At 39.5% G+C, this 17,956-nt stretch overlaps 2 protein-coding genes across 8 annotated transcripts in view; both read right to left on the bottom strand.

The window, feature by feature from the left end:
- Positions 1-68: 68 nt before the first annotated feature.
- On the bottom strand, positions 69-14,480 carry LOC136262192 (G-patch domain and KOW motifs-containing protein-like). Of its 3 annotated transcripts, XM_066056378.1 has the most exons (15): positions 14,296-14,438; positions 14,190-14,224; positions 13,999-14,110; positions 13,814-13,950; positions 2,502-2,608; positions 2,333-2,444; positions 1,486-1,567; positions 1,363-1,424; positions 1,202-1,276; positions 1,068-1,140; positions 964-1,018; positions 602-917; positions 482-551; positions 346-431; positions 69-219 (listed from the first exon to the last, which is right to left on the bottom strand). In XM_066056378.1, the coding sequence occupies exons 2-15, from the start codon at positions 14,190-14,192 to the stop codon at positions 88-90; spliced, it is 1,422 nt and encodes a 473-aa protein (XP_065912450.1). In that variant the 5' UTR covers positions 14,193-14,224; positions 14,296-14,438; the 3' UTR covers positions 69-87. The 3 variants fall into 3 exon arrangements, 2 of the variants coding, with proteins under 2 accessions (XP_065912450.1, XP_065912449.1); XM_066056377.1 differs by lacking the exon at positions 14,190-14,224 and having other exon boundaries at positions 13,999-14,162; positions 14,296-14,480; XR_010704151.1 differs by lacking the exons at positions 482-551; positions 14,190-14,224 and having other exon boundaries at positions 13,999-14,162; positions 14,296-14,480.
- The window catches only part of LOC136262181 (leucine-rich repeat and guanylate kinase domain-containing protein-like), a 4,096-nt gene continuing 603 nt past the window's right edge, over positions 14,464-17,956 (bottom strand). For 2 of the 5 annotated variants that reach the window (XM_066056350.1, XM_066056349.1), the window contains exons 4-24: positions 17,843-17,924; positions 17,766-17,790; positions 17,518-17,549; positions 17,347-17,447; positions 17,215-17,296; positions 16,952-17,076; positions 16,833-16,886; positions 16,698-16,787; positions 16,573-16,653; positions 16,442-16,528; positions 16,289-16,395; positions 16,010-16,129; positions 15,860-15,956; positions 15,696-15,809; positions 15,580-15,648; positions 15,399-15,531; positions 15,229-15,345; positions 15,022-15,173; positions 14,895-14,974; positions 14,782-14,843; positions 14,464-14,717 (exon numbers count right to left, since the gene is read on the bottom strand). In XM_066056350.1, coding sequence (XP_065912422.1) covers positions 14,563-14,717; positions 14,782-14,843; positions 14,895-14,974; positions 15,022-15,173; positions 15,229-15,345; positions 15,399-15,531; positions 15,580-15,648; positions 15,696-15,809; positions 15,860-15,956; positions 16,010-16,129; positions 16,289-16,395; positions 16,442-16,528; positions 16,573-16,653; positions 16,698-16,787; positions 16,833-16,886; positions 16,952-17,076; positions 17,215-17,296; positions 17,347-17,447; positions 17,518-17,549; positions 17,766-17,790; positions 17,843-17,924 — 1,965 coding nt within the window. In that variant the 3' untranslated portion in view covers positions 14,464-14,562. The other 3 variants (XM_066056353.1, XM_066056352.1, XM_066056354.1) reach the window with 3 other exon arrangements.

Genomic DNA, 17,956 nt, shown 5'->3' with positions numbered 1-17,956 from the left:
TTGACACACACATGCTTGTGGTATTGAAATAACACCCATTCCCATGGAAACTAATTAGTAAACAAACATATTTGGACATGGGGAATTTCACTCCAAGTTGAATGATATAGCAGTACATTGGCACACATCATCGTAAGTTAATGTCAACACTTTCTTGCTGTTCTCTAACTGAACTGTTACTTCTGACTTGGAACTGTTGCGGTCAAGAATCGAAGCAAGCTACATGAAAACAAGAAATGTGTTTACAATTACGCACAAAAGAATTATCAACAATTGCAGTGCAGATGTTAGTGATGTAATCGACTGGAAACAACCAACAAAACCTGTGACATTATTGTTGTTTACCTTGTGTTTATGTTTACCCGTCACTACAATGACATCGGCACCTTTCTCTTTTGGAATTACAGTCTCTAAACAGTCCTGATGTAAATCTAAAAAACAACACATACCTGTGTGATGATGCATTCCCAGTGGAACTTGCCTTCCAATAGTTTTCCATCATCAGTTCTACACATACATGAGTCCAGGCTACTAACATCAATGATATTCACCTGTAGTTTAATGGATAACACATGTAGCTATGTTACTCTGTAGTTATTACCTTTTTATTGTAATGTACACCATTGTGGTAGTCCTTGCTGATGATTCTTACTCTGAGATTCGGGGCTAGCCAATAATTAGTGTGTCTTGAGGTGTGGTGTTTCTTGTGTGCATGTCCACTGCTGTCGGTTTCCTCAATCTGGTGGTGCTTCCGTTTCTTGTGCTTGTGACTTTTGGTTGTGTCTTTGACAGTATATTTACTACTCTCGTCATGTATGGGATTAGAGGGCTGGTCTAGTGTTGGTACACTATGGCTGATTGTGGAAGTGTCTTGTGTTACATCATCCATACAAATCACATCATCATCATTAGTGGAACTGTGCATTGATCACATGAGAGGATGTACAGGTCTACATAACTTACTTCTCTCCAGGCTTCATTGAGATCAATCCATATTTTTGCATTCGAGACTTCTTTGCTATGGGAATTGTATCATGTACATATTCAAGTAGTGGTAGATGACATACCTGATTCTTGCTTCAACTGGTGGAATTCCTCATCAGTCAACAACTTCAGATGGTGTTCACTGAACCGCAGTACCTAGTGTAGAGCATACCAGAGATATAACATGTGTCTGTTTTGTAATACCATTGTATAACACCTGTTTGTTGAGGATCAGTTTAACATTGATATGTTGTTCACTGTTAGTTGTACCGCTGCTCTCTACATCAATGACCTATACACAAGATTATAATCACACACGCATGCATGTACGCACATACACACACACACACGCACACAGAGCCATTGCACTTTCATTACCTTTCCTAACAAGCCTTTGTGAGGACCACTTGTAACAGACACATTCACTCCAGCAACAAAGCCTATAAATAGACACTAAGGACCCTTGCAGCTCATCACCATACACACACACACACTCCTTACCTTCTAATTGTTCAGGTACTTCCTCATCCAAAGTTTTCACCCACCTCACCTTTCCATTCTTTTCTCGGATTGGCTGCATGCCCTAGTGCCAACACATTAAAGACTCAGTGTTGTATCAGAAGTAACAAAATATCATTGACAATATAGTACTGTATTTATCAGTGCTGTACTAGTCTTTGAGACCCAGCACAATTTTTTTTCTCCATAAAATACTTCAACAGCATTTTCAAACTTGATTGTACAGTACTTATAATTTGTAATTGTTTGGGCTTAATCAGCTTTGCTGTCTGCCCTTTTCCCTAAAATAATAAAACAGATATGACGGATTTTCTAGCCGTTGATTTTTGGAGTGTTTGTTTATTTCAAGTACTCAAAATTTTCAGCATTATCAGCAAGTGTCCATAGTCTAATTTCTTAGAGCAAAACAGTTCAACTGGTTTTACTGATATAAATGCCACATGCTTAACACTATGAACACACAGTAGATAGTAGAGACTACACAGATACTTGGCACTATTTCTCCATGTACTAATGTAAATCTGATGAACTTTGTACATTGCCAAGGTCACTATACTCTAGTGTATTTTGTGAGCTCGTGCAGCAGACCAGACCCATGCACTGGATTTAAAGCAACTACTGTATTTTCCAGCCATAGGAAGCTGTCAGCATCATTACATGTACATTGAGACACGATTTCAAAATGTTCACAAACTACCTGTGGCACAACTGCACATGTACTAAATCCCTACAGCTACAAAAAAAAAAAAAAAAGTGAAACAAACAGAAGGACAGTTAAAGTTCATAACATAGAAGTTTAGGCATTGATACAGTAATAATTTGTAATAACCTTTCTTTGCTCTTCACCAGGTTTTCTTCTTCTAGATGCGTCCTCAATTTTCTTGATAGCTCCAAGGCCTTGGCCAGCAGGACGCTGAACGTATTCGATTGGTTCAACTTTACTGCAGTGAGACAGGAAATAAAACAAAACAAGACAACACACACAATTATAACCTCACCATTTGTTGGTACGTCCAATCCCTTCTGATTTCTTCCAGCCCATGCCTCTCAACAAAGCAGTTCCAAATTGACTGATAGGCATATTCTCATAATCTTCAGTAGTACTCTACAACAGCATTACTACTATAACAGTGTTGTTCCTAATATCAATCATTACACACACTGGTCATATATACAACCAACAGAAACATAGTGACCTCTATACAAGAGAGATAGAGGTTCACTAACTAGGTGAGTAAAATGTGTGAAGACACACGCAATAGTGATGAATATTTTATTACCACACACTTAATAACTCCTACATTGAAGCGCAAAACATTTTAAAAATGTTATATACTTTGTACCTACAGGCGATGATATCAAGAGTTCATAATAAATTTTTTTTATTATAAACTCTTGATGATATCATACAGTACGATAGACAAAGGAGTAGGCATGGCCCAAGAAATAGCATCACCCAAAAACCTAGTCTGGTGCAGCCGCCCCTTCGCAAACAGGAAGGGTCTGGGGACTCTAGCATTGTGTACTTGTGTGAACTTACCAAAAACTGGTACGTCCAATCAAATCACTTGCCTGCTCATTTAGTGACGTGGATTTCCATTTTGGCTAACTTGATAGACAGCTAACTATGGCTTCTGTTTTACTTGCCTTGAGTCTTGTCCAATTAGAACAACTTATCGTGAAGGAATAAGGATGGCATATTAAAAAAGCACACAGAGTACGTTAAGTTATAAGCGGTGAGTTTTTTTAGCATTCCACTGGATACGAATATCGCAATGACTAACGATAATGGTGCAATCTAATTACGGAAAACCACATCTCTTCCACTAATTACATTCCATTCACACAAGTACACTATGCTAGAGTCTCCAGACCCTTCCTGTTTGCGAAGGGGCGGCTGCACCAGACTACCAAAAACCAGCCTCAATTTTCTCTGATGACAATGAGTCAGTATTGGTTAGGTAAAACCATGCTTTCAGATCAACCCGAAACGTTTTCAACTAGTTGCTACAGGATTTTAAAAAATATTTATTTAACGGCATTTTCTAGTGACTGACTGAGTAACTGATCGATGCCTTCAGACAAGCGTAACTCGATAACAGCTAAGGCTATGGGCTTGATTTTTTCACTGTTCGATGTCGCTTTGGCCCGACAGGTGCCTTTTGGCATACCGCAGTACGTATACAATGTATTTTTCATGGACTTACCAGTGTCCTCCTTTGTGTCCCATTCATCTTTGCTGACAGCAAAAAGTGTCGATTTGGAGGTAGCACATGATGGCTTCCCTTTGTAACGGAAATCGTCCATATTATTCATAGTGGCTATTCTGATTGCAGAGGTGCTTTTCAAACAGTTTGTACTGCTGTGTAACGGGTTGAACATAGCCAACAACCAAGCGTAATGGATACTTCACTCATAGATAATAGACACCCCTACCAGTCCAAGTAAAACAATAAGTGTTATATCCCTACTGTGCTCAAGATACCATAATGAAAATGCACAGTAGGGATACAACACTTCTTTTTACTGCGATTTAATATCGTGCACTACTCCAGCTTGTTTCAGTACTTTTTATTGATATGCTATGGCCTCTACTCTAGTTAAAATTCCAAATTTTTCTGTGTACTTGTATCTTTTCGTGTTTTTTTTCCTAAATGCAATAGACTTATTATGTGCATGTTTACCCACATTGCAATTGGGTACATTAATTGGAGGAAGCAGTTATGACTAGTCTCAAGTGAACAATGAGTTCTCTACCAAACAAAGACAGAAAAAAAACCCCTAAGGATGATGACTGTGTGATTTGCCTTGAGCCAGCCTTTCAAAATGTTCTGGAGTGCTTACAGTGTGATAGTCGCTTTCATGCAAGTTGTATTGGAGGAAATTCATGTGTTCAAGCATTACCAGCAGCATTCAAATGTTATGAAAATGATGCGTCACTTGTAGATTCTAGAGTTAGTGCTGTTGAAATATCAGATACAAAATACTGAGAAGCACCCCGGTTGACTCTTGTCTGAGCATGATAGTTGGTGTAATCTGTCACTCAATTAGCTAGTAAAGTGTCTACCCTTTTGAAGCATTACAACAGTCTATTGAGAATAGTTCAGAGTTGGGACCGCACCTCCTGTACTGTAAAGATGAACCAATGTGGAGGACCTTACACTTCATAATATTGAATAATAAGACTTATTATTTTGACCAACAAAGGAGTGCATCAATAATATCCTTCTGTAATTCTCTGACATCATTGGGAGACTCAGTATATCGAAAGGTTTGGTGTCATCTGCAAATAATACAAAGATAACTATTTAGTAGAGTTGTTGGCAATTCATTTGCACAGACGGCAACTTTAATGATATCCAAATGTGTTCTTCAAAAGTTGAGGTGGGAAAGGTTATTATTTTAGTAGCTGACAATCTGTTGGGCTAACACAATGCTGCCTGGACGAGGAGTTTGAAACACAGCCACAATCAAATTAAAATAAGCAGTATACCCTACAGTGAGCCAGTTACAACAGACGAAACTTTGGATTAAATTTCAGTAATTATAATTATTTCAGGTTGATCGCCAGCAATGAACAACAACTAATCATCTATGAACTGATCGGCATTTGTGTACAAGATTCTAATGGAGTGAGAAGGATCATCAATTCTATCATCTAGATCATACACTGTAGGTGTTGGTGGGAAAGAATTCTGATCAACAGAAGAAGGGGTTGAACTAGTCAGTTGGCTACAACATGACCATATCGAAGTATTGAACTAGTTTCATCATTTGTGCATCTCTGTTTGAATTCCTCAACCGCTCTCTTTTGTTTCTCTCGCTCAAGTTTAGTTCCATCAGGGACAATAAAAACTGATCATGACAACACAAAAAATGAGAACATGACAGAACGGAAGCCTTTGTAACTAAATCTTCATATACTTAATATACTCCTGCAATATAATAATGGAATTAGAATAACTCTTGGAAGAGGAGGGATACAATCTTTATTTTTAAAATTCTACATGGCCACTTTGGCATTGACCCATCTACACCTTTCCAGCCAGCAACTTTTACCACCACAAGGGATCACAATTTCAAATTGTTTAAACCTTTTGCTAGTATCCTTGTCTCGAATGAACTGTTTAACAGTGGGAACAGGAATGATCCACCCCAAAGAAGCTGTGAACGTTGAATATTTACGCCTTGATAACTTATTTCTTGGACATTATAGAGAATAAATTCTATGCACGTTTTTGCTGAGATGGCCACTAGTGCTGAGCGATAGTAAAAATTTTACTATCACGATAGTTACTCATTAAATATCGCGATAGTGAATACTATCCCGATAGTTTATGAAACACTTTGCTCTTAACAAAGTCTTAGTTATTTGCAGCCATATTTTGCATGCACAGGACATTTGTTAATTAACTGTATGGGTGGCCGATGAATATGGACTTTTGGTAAAGCTTTTACACAATACAGGCCACTCCTTTGTAAGAAAGTTGGTAATACCGACTGATAGAAGGGTTATTAATACCATTTTAATGCAGATATGAGTTTATCATAAATATCGCGATAGTGATATTCCTACTATTGCGATAACGATAGTGATTTACTATCGCGATATATCGCACTATCGATACTATTGCTCAGCCCTAATGACCACACATATATGCATGCGTCTGTGGCAATACCCACACATGGCAAGGCAATGACGTATTGTATTTTACGGACTGGACTCGCAGACTAACAGAACAATAATCCAGGCATTATCCATCTCATGCAACACTGGAGACACCACTATCGAGCTACAACTGCTGGTACTGCTCTTCCTTACAAGTCATGAAACTAGTGTGTGCACTAGTTAATTAGAATACATTTACAATACATGTGTACTAGCAGTGATAAAGTGTGATAGAGGCTATTGTTGTAGTGTAGATGTTTTCCTTCGTTGCTTTAGCACTAGTGTTCGAGGCTATTGTTGTACCGTAAAAATGTTTTCCTTTGTTGCTACAGTACTTAGCACTAGTGATAGGGCTGTGCCAGTTTATTTGCATAGCCCCATCACCTGACCCAGCGGTGCTACCTATACTACCTACTAAGTATAATTATTGGCTCATCTCTACAGCTCTAACACTAGTGTTACAGCAATAAAGGAAAACATCTACACTATAACAATAGCCTCTATCACCCTTTATCACTGCTAGTACACATGTATAGTAAGTGTATTCTAATTAACTAGTGCACACACTAGTTTCATGACTTGTAAGGAAGAGCAGTACCAGCAGTTGTAGCTCGATAGTGGTGTCTCCAGTGTTGCAAGAGATGGATAATGCCTGGATTATTGTTTTAAAGCTGTTTCTAGCTTAGTCTGTGATTCCAGCTTAGTCCGTGAGTCCAGTCTGCGAAATACATTAAGCCCAAGGCAATACCCATGTTGTAGTCCAGACATGGCAATACCAATGTAACTGACAAGAAGAAAACGTCCTGACTGCCTGGCAGACTCCTGTAAGCGTTCAAGCATTAATCGGATGGCTGCAGATTTGAGGCTACCCAGGTCCAGTCATGGATTTTTTTCTCCTTTCTCCACCTTTTCAAACATATTTTATGTAACAACTTTAAACAGGCTGTAGGACCAGGTGTCCTACAGACCTTCAGTATTTGTGCTGCAACGCCTTAATAATAATAATAAATAAATAAATACCCATTCATCATTAGTAGTGCTACATGCATAAGGACGAGCTGGAAACACGACAGTGGACCATGACATCATGACAGCTAGATTGTTTGGTGGGATTTCATATATCACCCTCTGTGGTATGATGCCAGGTATCCCTTGCTGCCTATTCTTGCCATGCCTCAACCACCCTTCTCTGGGCCTAATCCAGCACAGCTGGTGATGTCTTAAGCCACTCAGGCCTCAACATCAAGCAAGAAAGCCAACACAGGTGGACCAGCAGACCAACCCAGTCACAATCACCAGATTTAGTTGCATGATTAATCTATTGGATGAAGCAGACACAGTGAAATTGTGGGAGTTTGATCTTAAGTTGAAAGACCCAGCACTTGATGTGACAGATCAGAACTGACGAGGCCACTTTGCCTGGAAGCAGAAGCCTGGAAGCGGAATTCAGGGAGCAGCTCAGAAAGAAGAGCAAAGACTTTACAGTAAACTTACATGTAAGGATGGCGGTATTGCATTTTTGAAGAACGATATGGCATTATGAAAATACCTCGGTATCACTAAATACCTTTATATTTTACAAGCTTATACTTATACCCACATTGTGCTAGTAGTAAGAGTTATCATTTTAAATTAAAGGAACAAATGAAATGACACCACAGAATAAGGTTTGAAAGTATCCAAAAAGTAAAAAAGCCATTGTGACATGTTAGGGCTTAACTTCATGTATGACCACCAAAAAAATTAATTACTGCATTAAATTTGGTATTCAATATGTTTAGAAAACCAGATCGATATCTGAAAAATACCTTTATTAACTACTAATACCTAAATACCTCCCAATGCTACTTTTACATGCTTCTAACACCCATTCACATTTCAACTTGGGTTAGCTCCTGCTCACACTAATGGATCTGACAAACTAGAGCATGTATACCAGATAACAATAAGCTAAAACAAACACACAGTAATAATAAATTTAGACGTTTTAGTAAAATGGTACTAAAATCAATTAAGATTGTAGCAACAAAGCACATAGCTAAAGTTAGTGTTATAGCTGCCGTGTATAAACCAGTAGGTGTTCAATATCAACATGTCACAAGAGTGAAATTTGTCACTAGCTGTGGTTCAACAAAAGCAAATTATTAACTGTCCAAGAATACGTTCACATTGTGTTTTATCCTGTGCCAATCCATTTCATCTTAACATCCTGGGATGGGCACAGCTCAGCATTGTAACTCTATTTTGAAACTCCACCATGTAAACAGGGTTTTAATGCACAACTGAAAAATTAATGATTGGTTAAATACTCTATTAGAGTACAAGAATACTCTATTGGAGTATCTTGATCTTGGCACAAAAAACTAAAACTACTTCATCCAATGGCTTATCATGAACCACAATAGTGGGTTCTTAATAAAGCATTGTTTGCAAATACTAATAGACTACTTTGGAAAGCATCCTTCAACTCTAAAGAGCTCTCTGTTGGTTCTTTGCAAGGAGTTTTGGTCCACTAGTGAATATCAAGTGAAAAGGCATTTCTGAAATCTGCTATTCAGGCACAGCAAAGTTTACAAGTAGAGAATTCCGGGGCTAGCTGAATGGATCAATTTGCTGAGTCAATTTGCATGTCCATAATTTATTTTTGAGAGTGAAAACAACCCTTTCTTGTCAAAATACCATTACGCATGCAAAACCATAAAAGCTTTTATTAAAATTGTGTGCACTCAAATGAAATTTGTATAATTCAATAAGTAAGCTTAATCTAAGCCGTTGTTGAAAGGTGTTTGTACGCTCCAGCAGTCATGTAAATACTCTAATAATGCAATCAAGTGTAACAAAACATGTACTGAATTTGAGAAAGTCACTAGTAGCGTAAATTCTACAAGACTCTGTTTCTGCAATTTGATCAGTTTCATATATATGTATATTGAAATCTTGACTGTTTGTAGAATGCAAAACTGTTCTAACCACTATCAATTTATTACTAGAAGGTATACAACATTAGCCACCCCAGCGATCCCTTCTTATTTTGTGGCCTCTCTCAGCAATCCTTATTCCCCTAGGGGTTAGGTCCAGAGAGTCCAGATGTATCTGCCATATTATTCCATTGATTGTAAATAGGGCCACCTCATTACTAAGGCCAGTGGTCACATATAACAGGACCAAACTGATAAACTAAATACAATATTCCCTCAATAAAGGGGCAAGCTGAGTGAGAAGGCAGTCAAGGTATCACTGAAAAAGTTGTTGCTATACTACGTACCTACCTACCAAAAGCTGTGCCTATAGTTTTGACAATACACTTCGTACTATTAGCAGCCACTATGCCTGAAATAATTGGTACAGTGTATATTCCTACCTTTCACTGTGATGAAACTCAATAGTGTATTTATGTTACAACTAGTAAGGTGTTTAAAGCCTCGATAATAAGGCCACTTAGTGATTAATGTGATTTTCAGTATTAGGGCCCTCTCACTAATAGGACCACTTATCATGTGGCCCTATTAACAAGGTTTCAGGCACGCATATAGTCTACTGGGAGGATTCTTTACAAAGGCCTAGGAATCAAATCCTCTAATGCAATACAAGATTAGTGACAATTATATTTAGATTTGCTTCATGTAACATTGATATTCCTTAGAAATCGCAAGTTCATAGCTCAACACTAAATAATAAGAGTCCCTTCCAAATAAAGTATCTTCCAAATATGGTTACACCATCCTTCTATAAATAACCCAAGCTCGTGGCAACACTTGCTTTTTTCCTTTTTGCTGCACAGCATTAGTAGCTCGACACGCGTAAGGAAGATGATGTTTGAAGACGCTGGAAATAATGGCACAGACCATGATATTGACGTTCTACTAGGTGATCCAGGTAAACGGGCAGCCATTCTACAACATCTTGGCAGCTGGATAGTTTGACGGTTTTATCGCACCTCACCCATAATGGGACAGCTGGAGGTGGCAAGCTGCCGACCTCTAGTGGGTCGGTTACTACCCCAGTAGGATGTTTCAGGTACCTTATGGAGCCTTCCCTCATCCAGTGGTGTGGTACCCATTTCCGCCTTTCCTGTCCATGATACAACCGCCTTTTCCTTGGCCTAGTGTTCCGCAACAGTCGTTGATGCCTCAAGCCACCCAAGTCTCGACAAGTACCATGGAAGCTAGTGTTGGGAAACCACAAGCACAGCACATTACAGATAGTACTAAATTTGACAAGGAGGAGCAATCAGAATCAGAGTCAGACGAAGAGTCAGATGTTGTGAATCTACTCAATGACGTAGAGGCGGAACAGTTTCGTGCTTTTGATCCAGAGGTGAAAGACCCACAAAAATGGCAGCCACCTCCTTCAGTAGTGAAGCATCTGGATAAACACTTCAATAAATCTCTGTCAGAGACTGACCGTCAAGCCATCTTGAATGACTACCCCATCCCTGACTGTGCTGCTGTGACAGACCCAACACTAGATGCAGAGGTGATGGAGCAACTTAAGAGCAAGGGCAAAGATCCGTGATTTGGTGCAGAGAGGAATTTGTACAAGATTCAAGAACAGCTGCTGGAAGTAACAGGACCTCTCACCTCTCTTTGGGTTAACCTGCTACAACCAGATGTGAAGCTCACAAAGGAAGAGATAATCCACCAACTTCAGAGGGTTCTAGCATTGGTGGGCAGTATGAAGGAAGGTGGCATGGGCCAGAATTAACCCAAATTGAAATCTCTGGCAGAGGAGGACTATAAGGACAGAGAATCCATTTTTTTGGTCCAGGCTTTCTGGAGAAAGTATCCAAAAAACTGGAGGCAGAGAAGGCAATAGCCAAGGTATCACAGGATGGCAGTGGGGGGTCATGGAAGTGAGCCTACGAGGACGATCCTAAGGATCTTAGGCATTTTTTATCCAACCAGCTCAGTATGGTAGCAAAGGAAGCAACGCCAAGCCATACAACCGACAAACAAAAAATTGGCACAAGAAGCCACACAATTCCAACCAGAAACTCTAGTAGTAGGCCAGCAGAGTCACCTGGATCAATCATCTTATGTGCAATCATGTCCACTTCAACCTGAGAATGAGCATGTGTTTATACAGCTGGCAGGAGATAACCTCGGATCCATGGATCCTGCAGACTGTGAGTGGTTTCCACATCAAGTGAGCCAGAGAGTCCTTTCAGAGTACTCCAGCCATCAACTCTGTGAAGTCACCAGAAGCATTCCGACTAGTGGAAGAAGAAGTGCAGCAATAGCAAAGCAAGCAGTGGTAGTTGTCCCTCCCTGCAAGGACCAGTTTATAAGCTGACTGTTTCTGGTGAAGAAGAAAGATGGTTCTCATCGGCAGTTATCAATTTAAGACCACTGAATGGGTTTGTGCAGAAATAGCACTTCAAGATGGAAGGATCTGGTATGAAACAATTGATGGAACCCCCACTGGACAGCACCCCTTGGTGAAGCAGTTATTTATAATTCCAAACCTCATCAGCCACAATACACTAGTACTTGGGATGTGAACTTGGTACTGGATTACATTACCAAGTTAGGAGAGAATAAAGATCTCTCTCTTTCAAACAGTTATCTTTGGCAAGTTATAATAATTGGAACCGGAATCAGGAATGGAACGGAACGGTCACTCTGATAACTCCACTATCAAGCACACTAGTTGTATGAAAGTAAGTTTTTGGTGAGTTTGAGGCGAGCTAGGGTTGGCCCGAGTTACCTTCATACAGACAGTGAAAGACATCATTATGCTTAACAGGCAAATCTCAGGTTAGCATTAGGGTTACAGTGGGGTTCAGTTTCTTCTTCAACTGGTTTAGTCATTTCAGTCCGTTCCATTCCTCATTCTGGTTATTAGAACTTGCTGTTATCTTTTAAATTGCTCATGCTGATGTCCTTGGTGAGTGCCAGCAGAGTTTCAGAGCTTCATGCTCTAGACCTCCATTTTCGTGGGGACTTCTTTTCAAACTGGCCTAATTAACAAAGAAACACCAACCAGGGGCTGCATTAAGAGAGTGTTTCTTTGCCAGTTTCCCAGAGGATGACAAATTATGTGTGGTCCAATGTCTAAGTCAGTATGCAACGGTGACCCAGCAGTTCTGGAAAATGTCTTCTGAGGAACCAGCACCTCTTTTTCTCTTTTATGTTACACCACATAAACCCGTTACAGCCTAGAGAATGGCACATTGGATCAAGGACCTACTGAAGGAGGCAGGATGTGTTTAAGGCCCATTCTGTAAGGGGGGCTTCTACATCAGCAGCCTTAAAGAATTCGAAAGGGGTTCACTTAAGTGACATTCTCAGTATAGCCAATTGGAGAAGAGTCAACCTTTAAGAGGTTTTACTGGCATTCATCACAAGAAGACTCCTACACCTGAGTAGAACAGATTAAGCTGACTACTGTAGAACTCACTTGTCAATGTTTTGATTTGTATAGTTCAGTGTATCAAATATCATACTGAATTTGTCATGATTAATCAGAAATTTAATTACGTAAATGTTAGTTATTTAGCCTCAGTGTTAGCTATATATAGAAGGGTACAGTGCAGACCCAGAGTACTCTGCAACATGAGCAGAGGATCATGTCATCAGACCTACTTGGTGGGTGTGATGTACAGACACCCTTCATCACAGTAAGTTGAGGGCTTTGAAGTCTACTAGTGTTACATGAAGCGAATCTCACAATCGACAATTTGATGAGGGTCCAAAGAGCCTGAAATTAAATTGTGATTATATGAGTGAGATGAGCAAATGTGCTGCCCTCCCTCCCTTCCAGTTTGTGTTACATTGCTATCTCACTCTTGCAGACAGACACCAAGTGGGTCCTGATGTGGCAACAAAAATCCAAAGTAAGTGTCACCACATGTTTGGGTTAGGATGATGTAACCATTGGGACTCTTATTATTTAGTGTTGAGGTATGAACTTTGCTGTATTTGCAGATTTCTAAGGAATACCAGTGTTATATTTGCTCATCTCACTCATATAATCATAATTTAATTTCAGACCCTATGGGCCCTCATCAAATTGTCAAGTGTTTGTTCATGAAAATTACAAGTGGTGTTGAATCCATTGCTTTTTGACTAGTAGATAGTTAACTAATTAGCTAAAATAAGGATTCCCTACAAGCAGCTGTGATAACGAGAATGATTCTTGTTTCACTGAATCCCTACTTTAATAATTAGAATATTCCAATATCAGTCCAACCTACCTGTTGTATTAGGTGACTGTTTTATTAGGGTATCTCATCAATCTTATTGTTTTAAATTAAGCTATCTCAGGCAATAAATCTCAGTGTGGTCACAACACTATGTTTGAAGATGACAACATACAAGATTTGAGACTAAGGCAACAGGACTTTACAGGGAGCATCACTTAGATCTCTACTACATGGTAATACAGCAATACGATACACACATCCCAAATACTCTAATAGAACACACACGTGTACATACAAATATTCTAATAGAACACACATGTTCAGGTGTACAAATAAGCATGCATACTGTATGTGGCAAGTTGAAACCAACTAAAACTTCCCCAAGCCAATAAAAATAAGAGTACCTAGTATCTGACAAACAGAGTATCTGTATCACTCTATACAATAAAACTAGATACTGTCGAAGTTCCTATTTTAGATTATGCAGTGTTCCTTACCTCGTCTGGTCTCATCTCAATATCAGCCACTGCACTATCAGTTGAGTCCCAATCAGTTGGTGGTCTATTCTGCAACAATTGTGGAATCACATTGTGATCATCATCATCTTCAGCAAATGTCCTAGCCTTCTCCAGATCTAGTTGAACAATAAGCTATTAAGGTCTTCATTATGTGTGCCACAGACCTTTCACTATTGCTGCTGCAGCTTCTTTGTCCAGTGCAAGTTCTTCCTCATTTTTCTCACTAGCCTCATTAGCATCTTTATGGCGGGCTGGATTACGCCAATTGACCTTCTTCTGTAGGGGAATTATGTAGTCTTTCTTCTTTACTACTGGCTTGGGATTTGAGCTAAAAGTTCAATACATATAGACTTACCATAATATGGTATATCTATGATTGTACCATGGTGTCTATGATGTACTCATGTTAATATTACATAAATTTTATACTCTCATATTATACTGCTGTACATATCAACTACCTCTGGATTTGTTTGCCTTCCACAGAGACTACATAATCCTTTTCTTTGTCAGAACTTTCTTCCGCTCCGACCAAAGGTTTGGAAGTCTTTTTCGTAAACGTGAACGAAACACCACTCATCATTCGAGCACACCTAACGCCGCGGTTTCGTATACTATATAACCCACAATCGATATTACATCGCATCAATTAGAACGAGTTAGTCGAACTGTTTTGTTGTTGTTTTATGCTTTGGATCAGTATGTGAGGTGTTTTGTGTGATGAGAACTTAGTTAGAAGCAGTGTCATGAACAGGAGATTCGCCAGTAGATTCACTCTTGTCAGAGGTCGGGGAAAATCCTCTGGCTGAATAGAGCCGAGTGAACGATTCGGCGGAGTCTCGTGATGCAGTTTCCTCTGACGAACTATCATTCTGAACAATTCCTTAACAGACAACAGAGGGACAATATTCAGGAATTGTCACAACAGGGATAAGTGGTCTTCTCACCTTGGGTGGGTCTTGAGCCCAACTCACTGGTGGGTCGTGGTGTACCTCTAGTACTTGGCCGGCTAGGTGTAGACATGTTCACATCAAACAGTGTAGAAGTAGTCCACTAATACCTTGCAGGAATGCTTTCTTTTCCTGCCACTGCAGCAAGTGCTTGTGTATGTCTGCGACCACCCCCAGATACCACACATCCCTAAAGTATGAATGTACTGCGGAGAACCACTAACACCTATTACTCACTGAACTTCCATGCCATGTTGCAGCAGAATGATTCCTGCTGGTAGCTTTTGTGGAAGGTGGACGAGACCAAGTCTTGGCCATATTTCCACCAGTTAGAACAGGTGAGCCATGTGGTGGTGGACAAGTGAAATTGTTAGCTTCCTGAGATACGTCTGTGAAGATCAGGACATAATAGGCAACTTAACATCTAGTATTGTTTACTGTTACCTGAAGAAGTTGAGGTGAATTGGGTAGCTGGCCTTGAAGAGGTAGTACTATCAGGAGTAATTCCTCCGTAAGCCATTACCAATACTTTCAGACGTTGGTAACTTTCACTTAGTGAGTCTTCACACATGGGACAAACAGTACAAACTGACATACAATTCACATTTTCCCACCGGCATTAATTGCTACATCAAAGAATCCAGGCTGTTCACGATTGACTGTCTTGTATGCTTCAGCATCTTGCAGTGCCTTACTAATCTCATCCCCAGAATAGCAACCTTTATCAACAAGTCTTTCTTTGTGTATCTGTGTACACAAACCTGTTTACCATTTATTCTGTACAGTGTGATATACCTTAGGAGAGTAAGGCATTATCAGGACATATCGAGGTTCAAAGTGTGTGTTCTTTAGTGACAGTACCCCCTAATTGTGTGAGAGGTTAATGGGTATACATCGGTCTCCTAGCATACCTGAAGGTTCATGTGAACTACACATGCTAGTCCCTGGCAGGCCACTTGCTCTAGTGCCATACTACTTAGTCCAAATAGTTCATCGTCTTCAGAACTAGTTTCCAGAAATTCACCCTGATTTACAAGGTTAGCTGTAAGGTTTGTTTTAAGGGAAATAAACTAACAGTTTCTATTCCCTTCAAAAAAATATCCCTGCTGACGAAACTATAGTTGTTTCCTTGTTCTTCGTCTTTCCTGATTTGTCGAGTTGTGTGTGACACACTAGAAGCAATTGGACACTGTGTGCTTTGTGTGGTAAATAAGCAACAACATACCCCATTCCAAAGAAATCAGGAAAATCTCCTACCAGCCGTTTACTTAGGTATCCTTTCCCTGAACCACGGGGGCCACACAGAACAAGCATTGGGTATGGTTCATCAATGCTAGTGAGTGTGCTGTGTTAGGAAGAAATATTTCACAACATTTTATCACCAATGTGACAAGCCATCAATGTTATGATAAGGAGGCAGGTTAACATGAATTAACAATGTACGGCCAATAAAATTTAACCACAATCAAAAAAGTTCTTAACACTACACAAAACACATATTTACCTAAATTTCAGCCAAGTTGGGTGCTGGGTTAATTTAGTGACGTTTGTCATATGGTCTCTTGCAGCCTTTACTTTCAAAGACGGTGAAAATAAATTAAAGGCTGTCACCTAAAGTATTGCAGTACCAGCATATCACATGTAGCACACACAGTACCTTAATCTGTGGGGTTAATCTTATTTGATCTAGTTTCTCTAGTTGAGGTATCTTGTACACAATACTGAGTTGGTAGTCACTTAAGCTCTGAAGATTATCAGTCTTAACTTACATATACCAACACACCATACCTCCACTGGGTTAAGTTTTAGATTAAGAATTCTTAACATCCGCAGGTCAGTGAGATGTTCAATCTCCACTAAATCCATTATCTGGAATGGTACATAATATATGTCAGTAATACAGAGGAACTAACATCGTTCTCTGCCAAGTTGATATGCTCTAGAAACATGTGTCCCTGTAAGCCATCCATACTAGAGATCTGGTTGCTAGATAAGTCAAGAACCTATAAAACATGTAATGACTGAAGGACACATGGACTTCGACTAACTTGAAGAAATTTGAGGCTCTCGATATTATCTATCTTCTGAATGCTGTTACCACTCTGCCACAAGAAATACCATCTTACGTACAATCTTGTAGTAAACAAATTATATACCAATTACATACCAAATTGAGTTCTTTGAGTGGCAGACCATGTAGATTAGTAATACATTCAATCCTGTTATTAGACAGATCAAGCTGGGTTAACCTGCTGAGGTTCTGCAGACCAGTTATCTCCGTAATTTGGTTGGCTTCAAAGAATGTTAAGATATCAATTGGCTTGTTACAATAATAGACCAAAAATTGAGATGATACACAGCCTCATTACATTTGTGGCTTTACTCCTACAAGGAAACACATTTTTTTTACCATACTGGTTTTTAGGATACAGGCTAGTTTCAGTATTGTGAGACTGTTGTGATGGCTGAGGTCCCCCAAGATTTCAATTTCATTGTGGGAGTAGTTTGCTTCCTGTTTTGACATTCTGTGTGGCATGTGGTCACACAGAGGGTGTGGCTTACAATGAGGTTGGTTGAGTTGACAGTGTCCAATATGGAAGTGAGCCTGTTGAATGACACATCCAAGTATGTGAGGTGCCTCAGGGACGCCACAGCTGAGAGATCTGAAACAGCAGTGTGAAATGCACACAAATAAAATACCCTGGTAACACAACAATAATAATTTCCTTTTACCATCTGCAATTACGATCCCTTCCTTTGTGGTGCTGTGAATAGCATAACAATTGGACAGTGAATAAATTAGCATGTTGAAAAGCTCACATGCATACAGTAGACCTCAGAGCACACATTAGAGAACACTTCATATGCATCAATTCACAATACAAGTGCTATCAATGACTGTTATTCACTAATCATAGGGAGCGTGGATGGTAACATGTCACATTAATGTAGACATACACTAACCACACACACTATTTTACTTGTATGGGTTGCCAGTGAGGAAGTCTATGAACAGCCAGATGATGGCTGTGTGCATAATCCTTATGAAATTTTTTACCTTTTATGCAGTTTTGTGAGAGCTCCAGCCTCTGTATGTCAGGGAATGCACTCAGTACAGAAATATCAGTCACTTCCAAACCCTAGTAATTCAGTTGCATGTGTGGAGTAACTT

The sequence above is a fragment of the Dysidea avara genome, chromosome 7, assembly GCF_963678975.1.
Source record: "Dysidea avara chromosome 7, odDysAvar1.4, whole genome shotgun sequence".
NCBI classification, from domain to species: Eukaryota; Metazoa; Porifera; class Demospongiae; order Dictyoceratida; family Dysideidae; genus Dysidea; species Dysidea avara.
Note: the sequence above shows the minus strand (reverse complement) of the source record. Positions and strands in the feature narration are given on the sequence as shown.